At 37.1% G+C, this 23,012-nt stretch overlaps 2 protein-coding genes and 1 pseudogene across 10 annotated transcripts; 1 reads left to right on the plus strand and 2 right to left on the minus strand.

Annotated features, from left to right (window-relative positions):
- Window positions 1-835: 835 nt before the first annotated feature.
- Window positions 836-16,443, minus strand: LOC128011545 (two pore channel protein 1). Of its 9 annotated transcripts, XM_052594067.1 has the most exons (28): window positions 15,924-16,443; window positions 11,937-12,019; window positions 11,675-11,823; window positions 11,426-11,556; window positions 11,130-11,306; window positions 9,931-10,044; window positions 9,657-9,787; window positions 9,110-9,233; window positions 8,966-9,024; window positions 8,590-8,689; window positions 8,367-8,483; window positions 8,135-8,259; window positions 7,997-8,045; window positions 7,842-7,905; window positions 7,618-7,662; window positions 7,180-7,236; window positions 6,969-7,022; window positions 6,771-6,843; window positions 6,575-6,682; window positions 5,979-6,050; window positions 5,808-5,897; window positions 5,435-5,550; window positions 5,304-5,350; window positions 4,753-4,821; window positions 3,599-3,695; window positions 3,368-3,504; window positions 3,175-3,255; window positions 836-2,478 (listed from the first exon to the last, which is right to left on the minus strand). In XM_052594067.1, the coding sequence occupies exons 3-28, from the start codon at window positions 11,790-11,792 to the stop codon at window positions 2,377-2,379; spliced, it is 2,457 nt and encodes an 818-aa protein (XP_052450027.1). In that variant the 5' UTR covers window positions 11,793-11,823; window positions 11,937-12,019; window positions 15,924-16,443; the 3' UTR covers window positions 836-2,376. The 9 variants fall into 9 exon arrangements, with proteins under 9 accessions (XP_052450027.1, XP_052450037.1, XP_052450055.1 ...); XM_052594077.1 differs by lacking the exon at window positions 11,937-12,019; XM_052594095.1 differs by having other exon boundaries at window positions 11,426-11,505; window positions 11,675-12,019.
- A 100-nt stretch (window positions 16,444-16,543) lies between these two features.
- LOC128014994 (dynein regulatory complex protein 10-like) lies at window positions 16,544-19,129 on the plus strand (annotated as a pseudogene).
- On the minus strand, window positions 17,599-21,434 carry cfap73 (cilia and flagella associated protein 73). The gene is made up of 7 exons (XM_052594434.1): window positions 21,310-21,434; window positions 21,018-21,129; window positions 20,821-20,925; window positions 20,509-20,709; window positions 20,006-20,227; window positions 19,766-19,918; window positions 17,599-19,569 (listed from the first exon to the last, which is right to left on the minus strand). The coding sequence occupies exons 1-7, from the start codon at window positions 21,363-21,365 to the stop codon at window positions 19,465-19,467; spliced, it is 954 nt and encodes a 317-aa protein (XP_052450394.1). The 5' UTR covers window positions 21,366-21,434; the 3' UTR covers window positions 17,599-19,464.
- Between the last annotated feature and the right edge of the window lie 1,578 nt (window positions 21,435-23,012).

Raw genomic sequence — 23,012 nt, forward strand, 5'->3', positions numbered from 1 at the left:
CAACTGAATGTCTGACATCACAGGCTGAACATATTAGAACTGCCAGAAACGTTACTATCACTGAACAACAAAGTAATTGGTACAAAGGCGATGACAAGTATAGAAAGAAATGGAACATAAGACGCATGACACAGATTCAAGAGACATTAAAAAAGGCTGTTCCCTGCTCTTCGTGCTCCACGATGATGAATCTCTGTACTGCCTCCTGCAGTCCTGTAACAAACAAAACATCCACAAATCATTCTGTCAAATAGAAAAACAAAAGCAAGTCTGACGCAAATAACTTTGTCATTTGCCTCAGTATCTAGCCTGCAGTGAGATAATCACAATAAACTTAAACTGCGTGTACATATATACCAGAGACTTAATAAAACGGATCTATAGCCTACTCATAAAAAGTTGCGCACTCAGCAAAGATGCAGTCGGTAGAAAGATCGACTCAAGGACGTTTACTTGTTGTGTAGTCGAGCTACAGTCTTCATTTGCCTGTCGATGTCACGATGCGTAATCGAACAGTTGAAGAATTTGTGTGACCAAGTCGAACCCGTTGAGAAATCTGCGTGGAGAAATGTGTAGAAATTCCCAAGAGCATGGATTCCTAGTGAGTGGATAATTCGGCAAACAACTGTAAACAGTACGTACGATTTCACTCGGGTAAAGCACTTACATATGGTAAACATAAATTATTATTACTGTTATTATTACTTATTATTACTATTACTGTTCTAGGCTGACAGAAATCAAACTTGACAGTAGGGTAACAGTAACAATGACTAACGAAATTCATATAAAAATACACTTATTACAACTAATAATAAACAAAATCCAAAAGAAGTTTCATTAAAATGTATCGTTTACTAGACCAGTTATTATACACTTACAAGGAATAAGAACAGAGAACTGAGACCCAGTATAAAACCCTTCAGTATTGGAGGAGCTGGTGTGGTTTCATGTCACTTGTGTTTAGATCACGGAGGCTGCACATCCTACACTGCAATTAAACAAGCAACTGGACTGAAATCACTGACCCTGAACACATCCATGATTTCCTCCAGGTTAAATACTCTAGACACGAGAGTAAACAATATATGAGTATTTGCATGCATTCACTCTGTTAAAAAGCATCAAGAAAGTGACTAAACCATTATAAAATAGTGTAGCAAAAATTCCCTCAATGTAACAGTTTCATTACCATTTAGCAAAGCTAAATTACACAAAGGAGATTTTTGGTCTGGAGACAAATCTGTATTAACTCTGTGATATTTTTTTGCCAAATATGGTGTCCCATACTCGGAATTTGTGCTCTGCATTTAACTCATCCGAGTGAAGACACACACCCGAAGCTGTAGGCTGCCATTTTTGCTGCAGTGCCCAGGGAGCAGTTGGGGGTTCAGTGCCTTGCTCAAGTGCCCACCTACAATCCCTGCTGGTAACGAGACTCGAACTCACGACCTTTGGGTTACAAGACAAACTCTCAAACCCATTAGGCCACAACTGCCCCCAAGCTGAATGGATCAGGTGGAATAAACTTTGTGATTCTGACTAGATTCAATCCAAACTGGTCTGTCAAAATACTCAAAGCTTTAAAATTCATTAAAACAATACTGACTCCAAACAAAGGAAATAAGATCTTTTCAGATGTAACAAAACAAAAGTTTAAATGAACTGAAAGATGCAGGGCTGTTTTTTTTAATACTTATCAGTCCAAAATTAACATGCGCCTGGGAAACCAGTCCATACTAAGTATATCGGTGGATATACCGAAACAGATTTTTAAATACTTGACTCTCAACTGCATCTGACATATGTTTAATCTGCATGTATATATTTATATATAACGGAAAAAAAGCCTCTCTATAGGTCCAAAGGTTCCAGCAAAAAGCAGCTTTAGTTTAAAAACACCATTTGTTTATTACTATAATCTTTTATCTGTTGGTTAAGCAATAGCTCAGACTGTGGAGAAAGAGACACAAGTCACTTAGTGCTAAAATCCTCACATTCACTTCTGATTCATCTCCCAAAGAAACATTCAATCGCTGTTCTCCATTTGTCAAATCCAAGAGAGAGTCTGAATCATTCAGGGTCACCCACCACAAGGCAAATGTCAATGAGGTGCAGTTCATGGAAGAAGAAGGTTCCTGGACCTAGTGCATGTCACATGACTGGTCTGCAAGCTTCCCTGATTGGCCACGGAACCTTAAGGTTTTTTGGGGGGAATAAGGCTTTAAGTGTGTTCTGTGGGTCTCCACGTGGATGGAGGGCGAATGTAGTGGTCACGGGGAACATCTGTGCCTTTCATCGATGGGAGGAAGACGGTTCTAAGGTCCCTCAGAGGTATGAGTGAGTGTGTTAGTTAATGCTGATGCTGTATTCGAGTTAGTTAATGCTGTTTGTGGCACTGGCTTCAGGGCTGTCCAGTTCTCTGTGGAACGTTTCATCGGGCTGCAGGTTTGTTCTGGAATATTCCTCGTACCATTCCTGCAGCCAAAAAGAAGCAATCTCTTTACACAAACATTGCATTGCCTATCTGGACATTTTTATCCAAATGAAGAGCCAAATATATCACACTATAACATGACACACTGAAATAACCTGAGGTAGCATTTATTTTTCTTTTGCTAAACTTTCCAAGTTTTCATTCGGACCCATTCTTGAATAAACAGCTGTGTGATATATTACCAATCCATACTTTCATGATTTAATTTGATGATCCAATAAAAGAGCCATTTGTGAATGAATGCTTTACTTAAATATTTTGCTAATAAAAGATTCAAATTAATTTAAAACAATCTGGTCAACACATCTCTTTTTATAAAAACAATGTTACATTTGAGCTAATTCAAAGTGTTTTTTTCCCATCACAAAGTATTCAGTAGCTACCATTGAGATACTATTATTGTTTTTATTAATATTTTGAATCAGTTTTTATTTTATATTTTCCATTTTCATTTGAAAGTTTTGGTAATTGTGTTGTGTGCTTGTGTCGTTTTAGTATTTTGCTCTCTATATAGTTTTTGTTGCTTTTTATGTCAATTATTTTAGTACATAGTTTACATTTTTTATATATATTTATTTCAGTTCACTTTTTTTTAAGTAATGAAAATGTTTTTGAATAGTTTTATTTTAGTTCCAGTTTTAGTTAATAGCCCTATAATAACCCTGTTTCTATCCTACCTGAATCTCTTCCTCGTACATCTTCATGCTGAGGTCACACTTGGTACGTGACCTTCGACCCACAAATACTAATGAGGAATGCTGTGAGCAAAGACAAAAATAATCCATTACAGTTCAATCAATTTGACAAAGAAACACAAATTAGATGCTATGAACACGAACTGTGTGTGTGCGCATGGAAGTATGTGCTCACCCCGCTCCGCTCCAGAGCCACACACATGTCCTGCAGTGAGCTTAGGTTGGTGACACCCAGTGTGTGTTTATACAAGTCTAGAGTCTGTAGAGCTTCAGTCTGGGACACCTCTGTCTCAAAGACGATCCCCTTTTCATCTATAACACACACACATTCTCAGTATTAGATATCTCAGTCATACTCATCTTATTAAACATGTCATCAGATGAACAGACTCTAAACATCTAGAACCTTCTGGGTCATCCAGCGGCTCTCTGTTCTTCCGACTGTAGTTCATCCTGAAGACAAATGCATCTAGAATGAAGGCCACGATTATAGTCATGACAACCTGCATAAAAAAATAACACCAGGCTGTCAGAAAATATCAAGATCACTAAATCAGATTTATAACATGCTTATAAATGGGTAGCTGACAACAGCAGTGTGTCATTCAATAATTTGTCTAAAACAATTTTAAACAACATTATTTTTCAAAGTATTCCTATTATTGTTAAACATGTAGAGGTTGTATGTCACCTCAGTGTTTATTCTTCATATTGAAGACTACATCAAATGTTAAAAATCAATGAAAAAGAAATGTAGACCACTTAACACTGTACAAGGGGTAGGCAAGTTCGGTCCTGGAGAGTTCAGTTTCAACCCAGAAAAAAACCCTCACCTGCACGTAGCCTTAGTACTCCTGAAGACACTGAAGAGCTTGTTCAGGTGTGTTTGATAAATAAAAATTAAAAATAAAATTAAATTTATGCATTTAGTAGACGCTTTTATCCAAAGCGATTTACAGTGCATTCAGGCTATCAATTTTTATCTATCATGTGTTCCCGGGGAATTTAACCCCCAACGCTTGATAGCACAATGCTCTACCACTTGAGCTACAGGAACACTGATTAGTTTGATTAGGGTTGAAGCTGAACTCTGCAGGACGGCGGATCTCTAGGACCGAACTTGCTTACCCCTGCACTGTACCTATAGAACACAATCTTCACATCAAAAACAAATCATATCCACATTTCTTTCAGTGTTTTTAATATGCTATATGCACAGTTTCCATTAATATTTTGAATTAGCTTTTATTAATTTTCGGTTTTTATTTTAATTTTAGGTCATTTTTATCAGTTTTATTTAGATTTTTAAGATTACTATTTAGGTTTAATTTATAAATGTTTTATTTATTTCCAGCTTTAGTCTTAAAAAATAATTTCCAGATAGTAATTCTAGTTATTCATATTTCATTTAGTTGCCAAGAAAACTATTCTGATTTTTATTTAGTTCATCCATTTTTTTTTCTTCAGATTTTTTTTTTTTAAATAACAAAAACGTTCCAAATGATTTAGACTTATTTAATACACATACAAAAATAACAAATAACATACACAGTCTCTTACCATGGTGACAATGTAAAAGGTCATGAAATAAAGGCGACTCCAGTGCGTAGTTTGTGATGTCACACCTTCCTGTGAAAACAGGGATCAGTGGCTCAATAACTCTGACAAATGACAGGAAAATAAAAACCTTGTCTTGCCAAAGCACTGACAGAGTCCATTGATCTAATGGCGTTAAGGAGCGCTCCAAATGCAAACTTTGCACGCAACAATCAGGCAGTAATTGAGAGCGCTCTGATCCCATGCCATACAGGCATCATCAGTTTGACAGTACTCTAGCCCAATGATTTCGGAGGATCCATGGGGGCAGCAGTCATATTTCAGGGTGACCAATGCCATTCTTTATCACAACCCTGCTAAAATGTAGCAATATAGCGCCAATATGAGTGCTCATTGGCACCCCTTGAGCTCTTTACTTAATTTCAGTAAACAGCAGGGGGCTCCGCAGACCCACACCAACCAAATAAACACAAAGAGTTTTACTGAGGGAACATCTGATTCTTTATGACCTGTTGACTGAGCTGACCTGCATGTGTTTTTGTGTTTACACTCACCATAGTGATGTACCAGTTGTTCACCACTGTTAGCTCAAAAAGAGTGACTGAAACATGGCAGAGAAAAAGAGTTACAGATGCTATATACTGACATTAGAAGAGTGTGGATCTGTGAGTGTGTGTGCACATACCAAAGCTGCTTAGGATGTTATTGAAGTTATTGAGATAATAATACCCCTCCTCTAGAACTGTTCGGTTGCCAATGGTCACATTTATCTGGCGATACGATTCAGCGACAGTGCTGGTGCTTTGAGAGACAGAGAACACACCATTATACACAACAAAAGACATTATTCACCAAGAACCAATTATGGTTATTTTTGTCCTTTTTTGCAACTTGACATTGACTGATCACAAAGTACTTTCATGTACATTCTTCCAAAAAAAAAGTATTTTGTTTTGTGCAGAAGAACGCATTTGTAATAACATGAGGGTGAGAAAATGACAGTAGACTGTGTTAAATGATGTTAAAAAAATCAATCTATGGTTATTAAAGGAACTTACTTGCAGCAGTTCGGATAAACAACATCAGCAAAAAACTCCATTCCAACGATGGCAAAACAATAATAGAAGATAATCAGAGTCAGACCTAGACTACAGAGACAGACAGAGGTTTGTGAGAGAAACGGCCTTCATCTGTGAGTAATGAGCTGAAATGGATCATTATTTCTGTACCTGGCCATTCGCGGGAACAGTTCAAACATTGTGTCCAAAACGTTCCGATAGCGCTGTTTAATTTTAAACAACCTTGACAAGAAATAGGGAATAAAATTATGAAACTGTTAAAAAGAAACGTGTTTCTATCTACAGCTATGACTTCTGAAAAAAAGATATTTAATTATTCACACAAAGTTTAGACATGCAGCTTTAAAAAATGATTACAGTGCAGACGTGATCTATAGTAGGGTAAAACCGTCTGAGATCTTAGGCGAAAATGCTTCTATATTGTGTTTTTTTATTTTTAATTGATTGATATTTAATGTAATGTACAAATTACAACTATTCAAGTGATATATATAATTTATTTGTTTACATTACCAAATATATATTACATATATATACAGAGTTACATCTAGAACTTTTCTGTTTATATACAGGTCTGAATTAGGTTTTCGATTAAATCTTTATCTATAAATGTTCAGTATAATATAGTATCCTCAGACTTATGGGAGAAACAAAAATCATTTTGAGAAAAAGAAAAAGTATTTAAATGAATGACTACAATGCAAACTAAGATGAAACAACACACACACAAAAATAAGTACACATACCGGAGGAGCTGGAGAGGTCTCAACACTACGATGAAGTAGAACGGCTCCATGTCAAAGGCCAGAGCCATCAATCCCAAAAAGGCAAAGACTGTTACTGAGAAATCAAAGCTGGAAATAGAAACACACACCCAGAGGTGATGCAGTGTCTGTGTGTGTGTGTGTGTGTGTGTGTGTGTGTGTGTGTGTGTGTACTTACAGGTTCCACCCTGAGCTGAAATATGTCAAAGGACCAAGGCCTGTGATCTTCAACAAGACCTCAACTCCGTAAACTTCATTCCACAGACACATCACCAGAAGATGAAAAACATTTTTTTAATTGAAATTAAACCAATATTTTTTAACGCATTTACATTCGGTTTTACTAGTGGTTTAATTTTAATCAATTTCAACCTACTTGTAAGGAAAATAATGTAACTCCATGGGACAACACGAGTCCATGAGACGCCGACTGTAAGAAGAGAAGAGCTCCCTTAGAGCCAAATTCAACTATTTCACCGTTTCCTCTGTTTACAAGCGCTTCAATTCTTTGAATTTAAACAATTATCTGAAACTTCAACACAGCTGCAACACATGACTTACTGTTCCATTACTCAAGAAGATCTTACCATTTAACATGTTAGTCTCCACTAGGATCCAGATGCCATTAATTGCAACTACCAGATCTGTAACAGGTCAATCATGAAAAATAGTTAGAATTATCAGAAGTACTGAAATTAATATACTGTGAGTGCAGTACAATATAGTTCATAACTTTGGGGTCAGTAACATTTTTTAAATAAATTTCATCAATTTGATCAAAAGTGACAGGTAAAGCTAAATAGTATTTAACAGCACTACTAATAATAAGAAATGCTTTGTGAGCACCAAATCAGCATATTACACTGGTAATGGCTGCTGAAAATAAGGAATAAATTACATTTTGAAAATGTAATATTTTTACACAATATTACTGTATTTTCAGTACATTACATAATAAGAGTTGTTAATACAAATGTTATTATCTAAAGGGTTCATACAACAAGTTACTTAAGAATTTAACTTACACATTGCATACTGGAAAGCTTTGGATTTCACAAGTAAATTGATTCCTGTTAGAGAAGAATAATGATCATACAAAGGAAGAATTATGGAAGAAAATATTTGAATTAATCTTGTCATTTAATCAATTAATCTTGAATGTATCTGGTCATTGTGAGCAGATCATTAAACTATAAAATACTGTAACTTATCCAAACTGAATAAACATGACAAGGAAGCCTTAAAAGACCTTTGAAGATGAGGAATGCAGTACGAGGAAGATCATCAAACCAGTGCTCCCCACTCCGTCGAGCCTGCAACACACATACACACCATATGTTCCGGCTCAGGAGAGTTTAACATACACCCGGGGAGAATAATCATGTGACAGTGTGTGAAGCTGACCTTCCATTTGAGCCCGATCACTTCATAAAACTTATAGGAGTCCTGGAGACTAAAACACAAGCACAAATACACCTTATGGACTCATCATCTGTTAAAATAAATGAAAGCGTGTGAGCACATTCATGCGCGTGTGTGTACCTCAGCATGGTTGCGCCTGAATGGTTGAGGGCTTTGAAAGTGAGGAAACGATCCCTGGCAGTCATACGTGGACGATAGAATCGCATCAGTCCATCAAACTGCTTTAAACACACTCCATCTGGCCTCTAAATAAATACAGATTTATCACATTCATCCATAAAATACACAAGGCTTCAGACCTGAAAGATTGGCAGATGGGGGGAAAAGTGTGATCGGTCTGTATAAATCTCACCTGCCGACTAACTAGCAGCTGGAAGGCGTGCTCTATAGCGGATCGCTTGTGTAGAAGAAGAGATTTGAATTTCATCTTCTCAACTCCATTGAAAGTGTCAAAAACCACTGCCAGGAGCTGTGAAGCAAACTCAAAGTAAAGGCTAGTTCACCAACAAAATTAAACTATGATGTGTTAGAAATCCTTTAAAAGGCAAGTAGATTTTTTGTTGTTCAATACTGACCAGATTCATGATGAAGTAGAGCTCGATGGACAGATACACAATGAAGAAAATGCATGACCAGCGATTCTTTGAATATGCTGGCATCATCACATCGGGAAAACTAGTGAAGAAAAAAAGACGTTTAAATCTACTTAAGACTCTGAGGTTACTAAAATATTAATTATTTAGCAGACACTTTCTTATTCAAACTATCAATCAAAATATTGCTCAAGGGCATAATGATAATAGAGGACCAGAGAAATTCTCCAGTTCCCCTAAAGAAGTTTAAACTGAAAACATCTGGATCACTACTGCATTTACAGGAAGACATCAAACAACCCCACTGAGGCTCAGAGTCATGTAGAACGTGTGCACCAAAGTGAGGGTACATACTTACTTTGCAGTGGTCAGAAGGACAAACAAACTCACAATGCTGTTCTCCAGTGTGCTAAAATACTGTAGAGAAAGAGAAGTATCGATGAGTTTGTGTGTAAGAGAGAAAGAGAACACAAAGGCGAGTGTGTGTGATCGATGTACTAACAGGGCCGGCTGAGTTGGCTGAGAACAAACAGAATCCTAGGATGGCAAAGATGACCATGAAGAAAAGCAGCAGCAGAAGAATATCAATGAAGGGAGGAAGCGACTGAAATATCTGCCTCAGGTTTCTGAAGGAGGAGAGAAACAGAGATTTTATCCAGTCATGGATGTGCTTTACAATAATTCTCCCATCGTTACAAGGACTTTCAACAAACAGAACTAACAAATATTGCTACAAGTGTGATTGCATCATCATATAATAATTGCTGTTAATAATGTTCATTGTCTGGTTGACTACGTCTTGTATTAATTTTTCTGAAAAATCCTGTCATATGCACATAAACAGACAGTCACCACTTATAAGCTACTACTAAATATTGTAGAAACATAATTTTCTGTATATAGTTGCTCTGTCATAAGTTGCTTTGTAATTATTTGAATTGTAAAAAGCGCTATACAAATAAACTTGAATTGAACTGAATTGAACTTTTGGTACTCAGTTTTGTGTATAATTAGTAAATTATTAGTTAATTATTTTTAAGTTAGCATGCCTGCGAACAGCTCCACAGTAACGGCAGTCCACCAAAAAGATCGGCCGCAGGGCTCTCGTTACACGCAGGTGAGACGTCTGCCGGACTAAGACCACAATTGCCTCGATGAACTGAATAAACAGGACACATGTCTGAAACACACAAAAATCAGATAGGATGAGCTGAGCTTTTCTGAAAATGACACATCCTGATACAGAGAGAAACAATTTTTTTTTTAATCAACCATTGTAAGAAAACACAGGACGTCTATTACAAAAAAATGTACAGTACACACCTTCACCATGGTCCTCTTATGTCGTATAAAGGTGTGAAAGCCAAGCCATCTGAGCTTCATGCACAATTCAAAGGCCACCATTACCAATGCCAATAACTCCAGTGTTGCATGAACCTGACAGAAATAGAAAAAAATACACACACACACACACACACATAAGTGTTTGTGTACAAGTACATACTCATGTTCATATAATCATAAACCACAATAATACCTATAAAAACACAATTACAAACACAAATGCACTCAAGCTTACACACATTAACACATTCAAAAGTTTGGGGTCAGTAAGGTTTTTTTTCTGTTTTTGAAAGAAGTCTCTTATACTCTTCAAGGCTGCATTTACTTGATCAAACAGTGAACAGTGAAACAGAGATATGGTGATATGTTATAACAATTGAAAATAACCGTTTTCTATTTTAATATAATTTCAAATGTCATGTATTCCTGTGAGGGCAAAGCTAAATTTTCAGCAGCCATTACTCCAGTCTTCAATGACACATGATCCTTCAGAAATCATTCTAATATGCTGATTAAAGCTGCGGTAGGGAACTTTTGATGCTCTAGCGGTTAATAAACAGAACTGCTTGCGTCTTGTGGAAGAACATTGTAGCCGGAACTACTTCTCTCTGTTTATGTCTATGAAGAATCACAAAGTAACTGGGTTACTCCGCTGCGGTACCCCCGAAGCAATCTAAAATAGTCCGAATATAAACACTTATTATAGGTGCACCCTAGTGATTCAGGACAAGCTAAAAACACGGTTTGGAAAACGGATTCATGGTGTACTCGCTTATTATGTTCACTTTTCTACATTTTGAACACAAACAAAGTTACGGATCGCAGCTCTGATTGGTTATTTTTTTACCGGGAGCGCATGACTTTCTGCAAATGGAAATAGGAGCACTGGGAGGAGCCAGATGAGCTTGATTTTTTTCACAGATTATCGGTCTCATATTCTACTGTCAGGACATAATGACAGGTTTAATAAATATGTAAAAAATATTTTTTTTTACAAAAGTTCCCTACAGCACCTTTAAGTGCTCAAGTATTAATATTTTTGTGAAAACTGTGATTTTTTTTTTTTTAAGGAATTTCTTTGACGAAAAGAAGTGCATTTATTTCAAAAACAAATAATCTTACAGACCCCAAACTTTTGAAAGATAGTGTATGCACACAGTGAAGCAGAAGTCACATACATAGACATCTAAGCGGAGAAAGGGGACGGCAGGGGCCTCTGAGAGGGACAGAAGCATGAGTAACACTGCCGTCAGCAGCTCCATCACATAGAAAAGGTGATTGTGAGCAAACAGGTAGGCACGGAGCGCATGGGCATTTCGCGGATGAGTGAAAAACTTGTCGTTATTCTCTCCCTCCTGAGAACAAACACAGACAAATTGGCAAGAGAGAATTTTTATTAATCCAGAGTGTGTGTTTGAGATCATTTGTATCTATTTTGCTGCTTCACTGAGCATATCGAGGTTCAAAAGATGACCTGGAGGTATATTGCTGCTTCCTGGTAGTTCATTTCCCAACTTTGCCGCAAAGAATTCTGGGCCCTGGGGTCCGGTGCTCCTGGGGTTGGAATGACAACATTATTCACAACATCATAATTTCCTGCCCCATCTGTGTAGAGAAGGAAAAAAACTATTAAATTATTTTATAATATAAATTAAGCATTTACTTTTTGGATACAGCGTTTTTTGAGCCGGCTCATTTTATATACCTCATTTAAATAACATACCGACAGATGCAAACTGCTGGCAGAATGAAGACGTTTGCACTGGCCTATCATGCGTCAGTCCAGTCATGTTGTCAAACGTACTACTGACTTCCATGGTAGCCCCTGTGATCGGCCCCATGTCACTGCAGTTTTTCAATCAGTTTTTAGCACTGCAAGTATAAATTATCAACAGTGCACTCAAACATGCAAGTTTCATTGTGCCAGCTGCAGCTGCTGTGGCCAGCGGTCCGAAAGCAGAACAGAATTTTATGGTGATGCTCACAATTCCTCAAAACACAAAACTGAGTCAAATCAGGTCAAAACGCAAAGTCCACATCTCTTTCTGCACCTTCACACACTATTTCACTGTAAAAAAAAAAATTAAGAAACACACACACACACACACACAAAAACATTTGGTAATAATGTGTTTCTAAGCTAAAAATAACAATAAACTACAAAATATATTTTGTTGGCAAAAACATGGGAAATATTCTCAAATGCTCCAAAGATCCTAGAAAGTAGGGGGAAAAAAGGTTAATTAGACATCGTTACAGATTAAAGTGACTAATTACATTTGGGCTGCTTTCTGTGACAACAACATTCAAAAAAAATTAAGAACTGATTCGGAGTCAAATACTGAATAAAAATTATAATAATAAATGTGATTCAATTTAAAGGCACTCCTGACTAACAGAGCTGGTTCCCAAAACACTGCACTCAGTATTCCAAACATTTCATCGCTGAATTCCTAATAGTTCCATAAGGATTCCACCTTGGACTTTTCCTCTCTCTCTTTCAGAGGATGTATGAGCAGGAAACACAGCTGATGGTTCAGAGATCACAGTGTAACTGAGAAGTCGAATAGATTGTACAGTGGATTTTCTCAAGCATCAGTCCCAATCACGATGAAAACTTCCTGTAGATCCTCTGAGCTGCTGCTTCTGACACTGGTCCCTTTTCCAGCCATCCCCATTAGTTTGGTTTCAGCCTCATGGTCATAGCCTCCCTTTTTCCTTGTTGTCTTCTGTTTCCTGTACTAGATCTTCTATATTGCATCCATTTTAATACCTTTCTTTCTTCAAGCTCAAAAACGCAGCTGACCTTTGAGATCGACAGCACTGCCAAACAAACCAACTACGCTAAGAGCTTCATTTGGGAACTAAAAAGTTTCAATTCATTTTTCTGAACTATACTTAACATTGCTACTTTCTAAGCAATAAATATGACTCACTTCTAGAAGATCTGTCAGGCCGGAGTCTGGTAATTTAATGGCGCACCAATGAAATGTCAAACAGCTAAGAGCTTTTAGTTTGCCCAACACAAGCTGACTGAATGAGTTACTTCATTACGTTCATTGACTCACAGCTGTCTGTAAATAGCTCTCAGTGAAGCACATGACTACAACAGCATTGGTTTTGCTCCGTCTAATCAATAGGATCCTGGCAGAGCAAGAGTGAACAAGAGGGACACAGCACAGATAGCACTGATACCAGGTTTCTTTTCAGATCCAGTTCCACTTTGCGCAGATCCAGATTTTCTTCAAACACAAAGAAACAAAACCAGACTGATGATTAGAGATGGGTTCTGGTTGTTAATAAAAATGCTTGTATTAAAATGTCCAAACAAAATCTTTACCACGACCAAAAAAAAAAAAAAAAAAAGCAGACAGCAGCTTGATGCAGAATAAGGAAGCAACGGCATCTGATATTCAGGTCAGCTTCTTTCTTCTTAAATTGAGAGATAGCAGTTTTGGAACCAAAAACACAGACCGTGTTCCTACTATGTTTCTTTTTTTTTCCATGAAGAATTTTCTTGACTAACTAAACGAACATACCATATCCCCAGAAGAGTGCCACAGTTTACACTCAGGTGCTCCAGATATTCAAACGTCCAGCTCTCATCACAACCAAACAGTTCTGACACAAGGCCATAGACTGTGTGCATGCAGGGTGGGATTGGACGGGGGCCACAAACAGCGTTGTATCTGTCATGAGGCTGACACAGCATTTTAACTCTCTCTCTCTGTGTGTGTGTGTGTGTGTGTGTGTGTGTGTGGTACAAAGGGAGGTATGCTACTGTATTGGACACTTGAACACATGACCACTGGGGTTGGAAAACTTCACTCTTAAAGGGACAGTACTACACATAATCCTCCCCCAAAAACTGACCTAGCAGAAATTGTATATTGGCTGTTGTATCATATGATGGTTATTGATATTTTTAGCAACATACAATACCACACAATAGCACTGGGGTGCAGCATCTCCTAAGAGATTTTTAAACCACTTACACCAATACACCAAAAAGTCTCTCAATTGAACTTCAGTCTATAAATGACACAGCACTTAGATTTGTGTCATTAAATTTACACAGCAAAGGTGGTACGGTTCAGAGGTTGCATAAATGCATTTACACAAAAATTACAGCTGCATAACTTGATACTAGGGGCTGAGGTGTGTCTGACATAATTTAGTCTGACTTTTATGTACCGTTGCATCTTTATGCTGAATTTTGAGCAACAAAAGGGCAGCATTAACTCAGCTATATAAAGAAGCCTTTTTCTACTATAAGCTGTATAAAGATGCATTTTTCTAAAAACATGAGCCAAACTGCACTATAAACTGTATCCAACAGTGAATCTGTTTTTCTGAAAGAAAAATGCGTTACATAACATTTATGTTAATGGAAAAGACTGGCTTCCATTGTATGACCTATATGACAACTTGATTTACAGATTTCTCTGTAACGTTTTTTTTTTATTATTATTATTATTTGAGGATTAAATCCTAACTGATATCCCTAAATCTGATAAACCTGGATCATTTGTTCAATTTCAAGTCAAAACTGGATTGTCAACCATGTATGAAAAATAATTATGATTGAAATATTACAGAGAAAACTGTCAATAATTTCAACCACACGTCCAATAGACTTTTTTTTACATAAAAATAAGTTTTCCTTTAAAACAAATTGTGGGTGCAATTATCGTTCTCAATCCAAAGTAATTAAATGAACAAAGATTATTTTGTTTGATGATATCATGATTAAATCTAGCACCCTCAATAACATGATCTGCCACTGATGACAGCCGCAGTGAACACAGCTGAGCATTATAAACTTTAAACTCCAGCACTGACATCACTGTTCATTACAACACACACTAATGAAATTAAGATCACTCTTAACAATTCTTTTGTATTAGATACATTTCCACATTTTTCATTAGAAAAGCTTTTACAAAGTAGAGTGGGGGAAAACAGCCCTGTTCTACAAAAACCATAAATTATGCCTATGCAGAAGGCCTAGGAATCATTTCCCAGCGCATTAGCAATGTCAACAAAGCAGTCAACCATGACGAAAAGGCTTGACTGCAGAGCCCTCTAGAGTCAGTGCTCGGAACTCACACTATTTAAATAGCAACGTCTCCTTCCTACTTTCACATACTGGATGTCTATGGTCATAATCAAGGACAACGAGGGTGAAAAGTCAGGTTTCATGCAGACCAGGACCTGTAGTTTCTCAGCTGATCAACATTTCAGTAACATTATCACTATTTAATTAACTGATGCACAACAGCAGTGGTTTTATAATGAAGGGCCAGACTGGAACACCAGCGAACTGCAATGGGGTGTAGGGAGTTTGGGTACAATTCAGAGAATTTTATAAAATATATTTTATGTCTGTTAAAGTTAATACCGTAACTTTAACTTATTATTATTATTATTATTACTACTACTACTACTATTATTAATACATTTTGATTTTATTACTAAAATCAATACTTATTTTATTCTATTGATTTTACCATAAATAATTATCTTCAGTTTAAAATAACTGTAATGTTGTGTAAAAAAAAAAAAAGTAAACACTAAGTTAATTATTTAACCTTTGAAACAACATGCTGTCTTTACAGTATAACGTCACGCTTAAAATGTTTATCTTTATACTTAAAGTTATGACGATGGTTCGCAATGGCATCATATTTGGGATACTTCACATTAAAAAGTTTGAAATCCTGCAGTATCTGTCAGCTCAGACTCGGGAGAGAGAGGTCACTGACAGAACTCATGAAGGGTGCTGCACACAGAATGGATGACAAATCTGTGGAAGAAAGCTGGATGCCTGACATGCCTAGAGATGCGCACTGGCAGAAACGCAGTCCTGCTCTGCCTGCAGTAAAGCTCGGATTTCTGCAGGTGATCTAAATAACACCACTGAAAGAGAAGCGTCAGTTATATATGGTGGAATAAGAACACATTATACTAACTCGCATCTTCCTCCAGCAGCCCGCTGCTTGTATCGTCCCAGGTCAGGATCAGCGGCACGTCGTCATCCCCGTCCGCCATCCTGCCGAACCAAACACACGAAGAGAGGACCGCGGTTCTCCGGGACACAGTCTGTATGGTCAATAAACTGCAGAAGAACTTTAACACTGGACACGCGACACACACGACACGACTTATAGAAACCCCTTTGTTGTCCACGAACACCAAACCGAGCGAGTTTATACTAAAATATGTTTTAAAACAACTTTAACTGTGCAAGTTAAACGAATCATAATTAAAACCGTAACAGAGCCTGTCTGTTTACGTCATTATCTTCGCATATTATTAAAATACCAACGCAAGCGCAAAAGTATATTTCGGATTTCCAACTAATAAAAAAAGAATTTAACTTCCGAAGCCAGTAACATACAATTGAATCGAATTTCTATTATAAATAAAAGAACCTCCGCCGTCAAGCCGGAGGGTTTGGCGTTACGTCTTTTTACGACAGTGTTGTTTTTGGTCGCTGTCGCTGAGATAAAACAGCTGAAGTGTCACAATAAAAGCCATATAGTGAGATAACGTGTCTCATGCCAAATATACTAATACATTAATTGATAATATGAGGTTTGTGAAGTATATGCAGGGGAAAATTTATCTATATAACGTTACATCTGTAAGTAAATCACGAGTGAGATTACATATTTTGTTTTTTGCTAGAGTGGGAAGTCACTCGGATCAGAATGTCATGCCAACGGTTGTCACAGCAACAGATATTTAAATTTAAATTTTAAATTTACCGGTATATATACATACATACATACATATATATATATATATATATATATATATATATATATATATATATATATATATATATGACATCAGAGTTTGTATTTGACTGTAAGCGCATACAAATTTCTACAAACAAGATGGAAATGTAGAAAATCTCCAGGGAGTGCAAAACTGTGATGATTGTCTGTTACTATTGTTGAGCTATTTAGAATCTGAGCTAAGGGCAAAGTGTTTCTTGGTCAACATTAATTAGTAATATAAGAAGGAATAACAGATTCCAAATATTATAAAAATTTGAACATTTGTGTAGTTGGGTAACATATATTTATTTTTGTATGAATTGCAACACGTGGATTTTATCTCATTCAAAGCCATCTTCATCTGGTAAAAAAGCACCTTAAACGTTTTACAAATTATTTGATGTCTGGATAGTTATCTTTCTCACAATCAAAGAAAAAAAAAATCAGATGCTCGCCCTCCAGAAGACAGACTATCAGATGCAACCGACCTTCCAAACAAAACTAAAGGAGACTACTTAAAGACCATTAACCCATCCAAGAAGACTTTCATTTCTAGAAGCAAAGCTCATATTTGGGGTTCTAGATGAGTGCATTCAGTGGATGGAGGTAGTTTCTCTTCTACCCACTCTGCTGAACTCTCCAAAAGAACTGTCCTGGAGAGGCAGTGGCCAATGCCCTAAAAGAGGACCAAAAGCTTGGGGGAAAATACCAAGACATGGTACTTGATGGGAGTCTTGATCAAAGCAAACTAAAGGAACAATTAGCCAAATCAACAGAAGCAGTTCAGGACTCCTTTCGTAATATTATGCGGATACTTAAAGAAACTCCGACCACAAGGGAAGTGCAAAAAGGAATAGAACCTAACCCAGGGGTAGAGATGGAGTCTCAGAAACTGAGAGATGGCCTGTGTGAGTTGAGAGAGATTGTGTTGGAGAGGCTTCTCACTACACCTGCAGAGGAGAGAGATCGCAGAGAGATGATGCTGGAAATCACACATTATGTGTCACTCTGCCAAATTGGAAAAAGAAGTTGCCATGGCAATAAAAGACAAGGATACAAAGGTCAGAAGCATGACAAGGAATAAGATAGGATAAATAGTTGAGAGATTAGTTGGATGACAAATTAATAAATTCTCCAAACTACTTGGTCTCATCATTGCTTTCATTCTTTCTTTGTCTGGCTCTTGCTCCTATTCAGATTTCCACATTGACAAATAAAGTGCACTAGCTGAGGAGCTCACTGAATCAGATGGAAAAGGGTTGGGAGGACTTCATCGTACTCAACAGGACACTGGGAAACAGAGCCAGTCAGATTCAAAAACTTGAGAGGAGAAGAGAGCTTGTTTACAGCAGGAAGGCAGTCAACTGAGAGCTCAGCTCAATAATGTGATTGCAGCGGACCGAGAGAGAGAACATGCACTACGAAAGGTGTATTTATGCTCATTCAAGGGTCATTCAGTTAAAAAGTGAGCATGAGTTTGTTGTAATTGTTGCTGGTTTTGATATACAGAAAAAAAATACAAGGAGGAAACAGAGATTGAGAACTGGATCCAGAGATATGATACTGCAATGGGAGAGAAACAGGTAGACATTAATCTGATATTTACTGATGATGGTGCAGTTTCAGATGTATTTGCAGATACCATTGAAACATTTGGATTATTTTTCTTGAAAAAGAAATTCAGCACAGAACTGATCGAAAGTGACAGCAAAGACATTGCTACAAAAATGATTTCCAAACAAATGCTGCTCTTTAAAAAAAGAAATGCCCCCCCCCCCCCACACACACAAAATCAGCAGACAACTTATAAAAATAATAATAATGAGATGTTTCCTGAGCACCAAATATTACAATGATTTCTTAAAGATCATGTGACATTGAAGATTAGAGTAATGGCTGCTGAAAATTTAACTTTGGATCACAGGAATAAATTACATTTTTTATTTATTTACTTAAATCATGATATCATGCCTACACTATTTCACAGCCATGATTTCATGATTTAATTACATAAATATAATATTATTTTATATATGTGTGTGTGTGTGTCACTTTTACTGTGTGATTGTATTTTAAAAATGTACTATATATGTTGTCTTTATGCATATGTGCATTTGATTCTGTATGTTTATATGTGTGGATAGACAGAGTTGGAGGAAATGATATATGTATATGAAGCAGATATCACAGAGCTGGGAGAACTGGAGAAACATTCTGCATTTATGGACCTGGAGTACTCCCAGATTATGGAGGAGCGACAGAAGCCTCAAAAGCAGAGGGAACAACAGGAAAGAGAAAGAGAGATGCGGAGCCAAGCTGCCACTAGTATTCAGGCCCATTGGAGAGGCTTTTGTGTATGCATGAAGGCCATGAAGGCCAACGCAAAGCCCTAGAAAGGAAAGGGGGAAAAGGGAAATGAAAGAAAGCACGACATGAAAGCACAGCACAAGACTATCACCATTAGCATTTGTGTTATTAGATTAAAAATTGTTATTAAAAATTAAAAAGCTCACTGTGACTGTGAGACTCATAAAGCATTCAAGTGTACACATTCCCTTTTTGTTTAGGTTAAACATCCTTTTAATCTCCGTGTTCCTGGGCAATATTCCTGCTGTCCCTCTCACCACAGTGCACAATCCTGATGGTTGGCCAGGTGATGATTTTTATTTAGCTTAGATGCATCTGTCCATATTCAGTGGATGTACTGTGGGTACACAGATCTTGGGTCTTAATCTCCACCGCTGTCATTCCCTTCAGTTCGATTCGACCTTGTTATAATGTTGAACTTCAGTTCATCATCTATAGCTCTCATGAGCTGAAAATATTTCTGAATCTGGAGGGAAAATTACAAATAAAATTAGATATTTGCCAAAGCAGTTTTGAAAAACACATAGGTTGCATGCATTTATTACATATTGCTGTGTGAAGATTTTTTTTAGAACATTAATGTACCTCATTTTAATTTTAAAAATGATATTAACAAATAATAATTAATTTAAGGTTGCCAGAAGTATTTTGGCATTATTCACCATTTCCAGCTGCTTGAAGGTGTCCTCAGTGTCCACAGAGACTTTCCTGTAATGTGTGATCATCTGACAAATGTTACAGATTGTGGCCTTTAGTTGAGCAAACTGGAGCGTCTCTTTTGCTGCAGTGGAATGGAAGTGCTTTAGTTTTAATTCCTGTAGAACACATAAATAGTTTGTAATGTTGGGAGAAAGAACTGTACAGAAGATATAGGTCTGTAAATTGTGTGTGAGCGTATTTACCCATTTGTATGCTTCTAGGCGTATGTTGTCTAGCTGCGTCTGTTGCTGGTGCAGTTGGTTGTTACAGTGCAGGAGAACAGTTCGCTGTTTATTTATGTATTGTATTAGTTTGAGCTTTGTGCTCTCTCTCTCCTTCTCCAACCTAGTTTGGCTTTCTAGGAGTTCCTTGTTGATGGACTGGAGTGTGTGAAGACGGTCAATGACTTGACCAATGGTCTCAAACTCAAATGTCATTAAAAAAGGGAATAAGAGAGAGGAAAAGTGTAATATTACTATACAAAACTTTAGATACTGAAACAGCCAGAACGTGTATAATGTACACTTTTGAGAACCCTCACGTTATTTTTGTGCACAACTTTCCAAATCCTCACATTTATATCTGTTTGAGCAAACCATCTCTGCCCTATATCCAGTCTCTAGTTCAGATAACTGCAAACTCTTAAAATATGTAAAGTCTCAATCTCCAGGCAAATGAGGCATGCAAGTCTCAACAGTGCAACTACCTTTCCGGACATTTTTGTGGCTCTCTCCAGGAACTCTTGGTAGCATATGGCTTTTCTGACACGATCCTCCAGATTCTCTTTTCGTGCCAGCAGCTTGTCGTTCTCTGTCTGTAGCTTCTGAATCTCCAGTTCTTTCAGTCTGATTTGAGCCTGCTCCGCTTCAGCTTTCTTTAAGGCACGCAACCGTCTGGCATCATTTTCCTTAAAGGAGATTCAAAATAAATAAATAAACTAAAAATTGTTACCTACAAGTCATTTTACACATTATCAGTGTATCCATATCTATTTAGTTGTTTCAGAATGCTGCATTACTTGCAAAAACTTGTTATATTTCAGCACGGATTTCTTCAGTTTCTCCTCTTCTTTCTTAATGTTTTCGTCTCTCTCTCTTAAATTCTCCTGCTTAATCTGCATCTCCTGACAACAACACACACAAGCGAGAAAAAATATTTTAAATATGTAAATAAATTAAATAAAAACTGAAATAGCTGAAACGTAATTTCCATCACCTCTTTCTGAGATTCCAGTGCCCTGGTCAGACTCGCGCACTCGTCGCGCGCCTCCACGAGTTTCATTACGCTTGTACTCGAATCCGCCAAATCCTTCTGCGCGAACTTATTTCTGAATAGATGCAATTCACTCAGAACCATCTCTATGCGCCAAAACAATGCTTATGCAACAGTTATTTGCACTTCAGCGACTTCAGCGAATCTCTGAAACCATATCTCCGACGGCACATTAATGGTTCTAGAAAAACACTGTTCGAACTGAAGTGTCATAAATGATTTAGCCTGTACTTACAATTTGAGTCGTTCTTCGAAAACTGACCCGAAGTAAGCCTCCAAATTCAAACTCATCTTTTCAGCCGCACTGTCGACAAACTTTCTGCGCTCGTGTCGTTTCCACAGCGACAGAAAGGGAACGCGCTTTTCTCTGTTGCCCTCAAGTGGCAGAATAAATTACAATTCCTTTATTTCTTGTTTTTCGGTGTTACCAAATTAAAAAGGTTCAGGTCGAGATTAGACGTTAAACATGCCCTAAAATGACTTTTCAGTTTATTGTGGTGCTGATGATTAATGCAGCATGATTGATGATGATGATGACGATGATGATGTTGATATTATTAAACATTATAGATTTTAATTAATAGAAGTGTAACACCAATAACTGTGCAAAGGTCATATAGTTATTATGATGATGATTATTATTATTATTATTATACATCCATCAGAAGGATTTTTGGTGTATGGATCAGCAGTCTTCAGTTCACTGAAGCGTTTTCAAATGCATGCTATAAACATTTATGAGGCATTTCTAATAGAGCAGTCTGTTAAATGTCTTCTCCGCTTCAGATCGTGCCAAAATGCATTTTGTTGTCTAGGCTACATCATTCGAATTTAATATGTATTTTTTGTTATTTAATGAATAATTCCACTGAAATAACAATGTGAGAACACGAAAAGATACTTTTTTACGATGCTTAATGGACTTGATAAGATAAATTCAAATACGTTAAGTGTTTTTATGTGTTTTCTTTATTCCTTTAGTTTTCGTGCGTGTGTCCAGACCTTCATTTATCTTTCATAAACATGATTCCGTCTCCTGTCGCCTTCTCACCTAATGCATTAAGGCCATGAAGGCTGTATGTTGTCTTGGTGTGGAATTAGAGGAAATGATTTTTAACACCCATGTAAATGTCCAAAGCTGAATAGAGAAGAATCTTACTATTTTCCATCACAATGTGCATTTATTTAAATCTTTTAGTTATCGGACAAAATTTAGATTCAGAACAATATGTTAACTAAAATTATTTCTGGATTCTGTTAATCACACATTCTGTACAAAAAGAGTTTTATATGTGTGTGTGTGTGTGTGTGTGTGTGTGTGTGTGTGTAGCAATAAATCTTGCTAAAAGATTTGTGACTTTATTTAGAAGTTAAATTTGAATTATATTTCCATGTATTAAAAAAGTGGCTAGCTCTCCGTCCTCCAGCAGTGAGACCATACTGATATGGACTGAATCCAGAAATCCCATATTTAGTCTTATACTTGACCCGTTTCCTGACCTCAAATCTCAGAAAGAAAGAAAAAAAAACATAAAAGAAGTGCAACCTCACATATCAGCATGCGGTTCAGTAAGTTTAGATGGCATCAGGTCTCTGTGTGTCTCTCTATTGTGTTCACACATGAACGAACACTGAACAAGCTCAGACCAAATGTATTATTCAAGAGCATAACAGAGGTGAGTGAGTACGCAGGAGAGCCACTCAATGTTCAGGATGATGTTTACCCTTGCTTAGCGTTTGTGATAAGTGATAAGACACTGCAGCTGTCCCGCTGGGCTGGGGTCAGGGAGCATTTGTTTGTTTGTTTGATATTTATAATGCACCGTTTAGTGTTGCAAAAAGAAGGCTTGCTTATGGGGAGTAAACACTGAACAACAATGCTGGGGAGAGAGAGAGAAAGAAAGAGATGAGAGGGATGAGAGAAAGGGGGAGACTAAC

The sequence above is a fragment of the Carassius gibelio genome, chromosome A5, assembly GCF_023724105.1.
Source record: "Carassius gibelio isolate Cgi1373 ecotype wild population from Czech Republic chromosome A5, carGib1.2-hapl.c, whole genome shotgun sequence".
NCBI lineage: Eukaryota > Metazoa > Chordata > Actinopteri > Cypriniformes > Cyprinidae > Carassius > Carassius gibelio.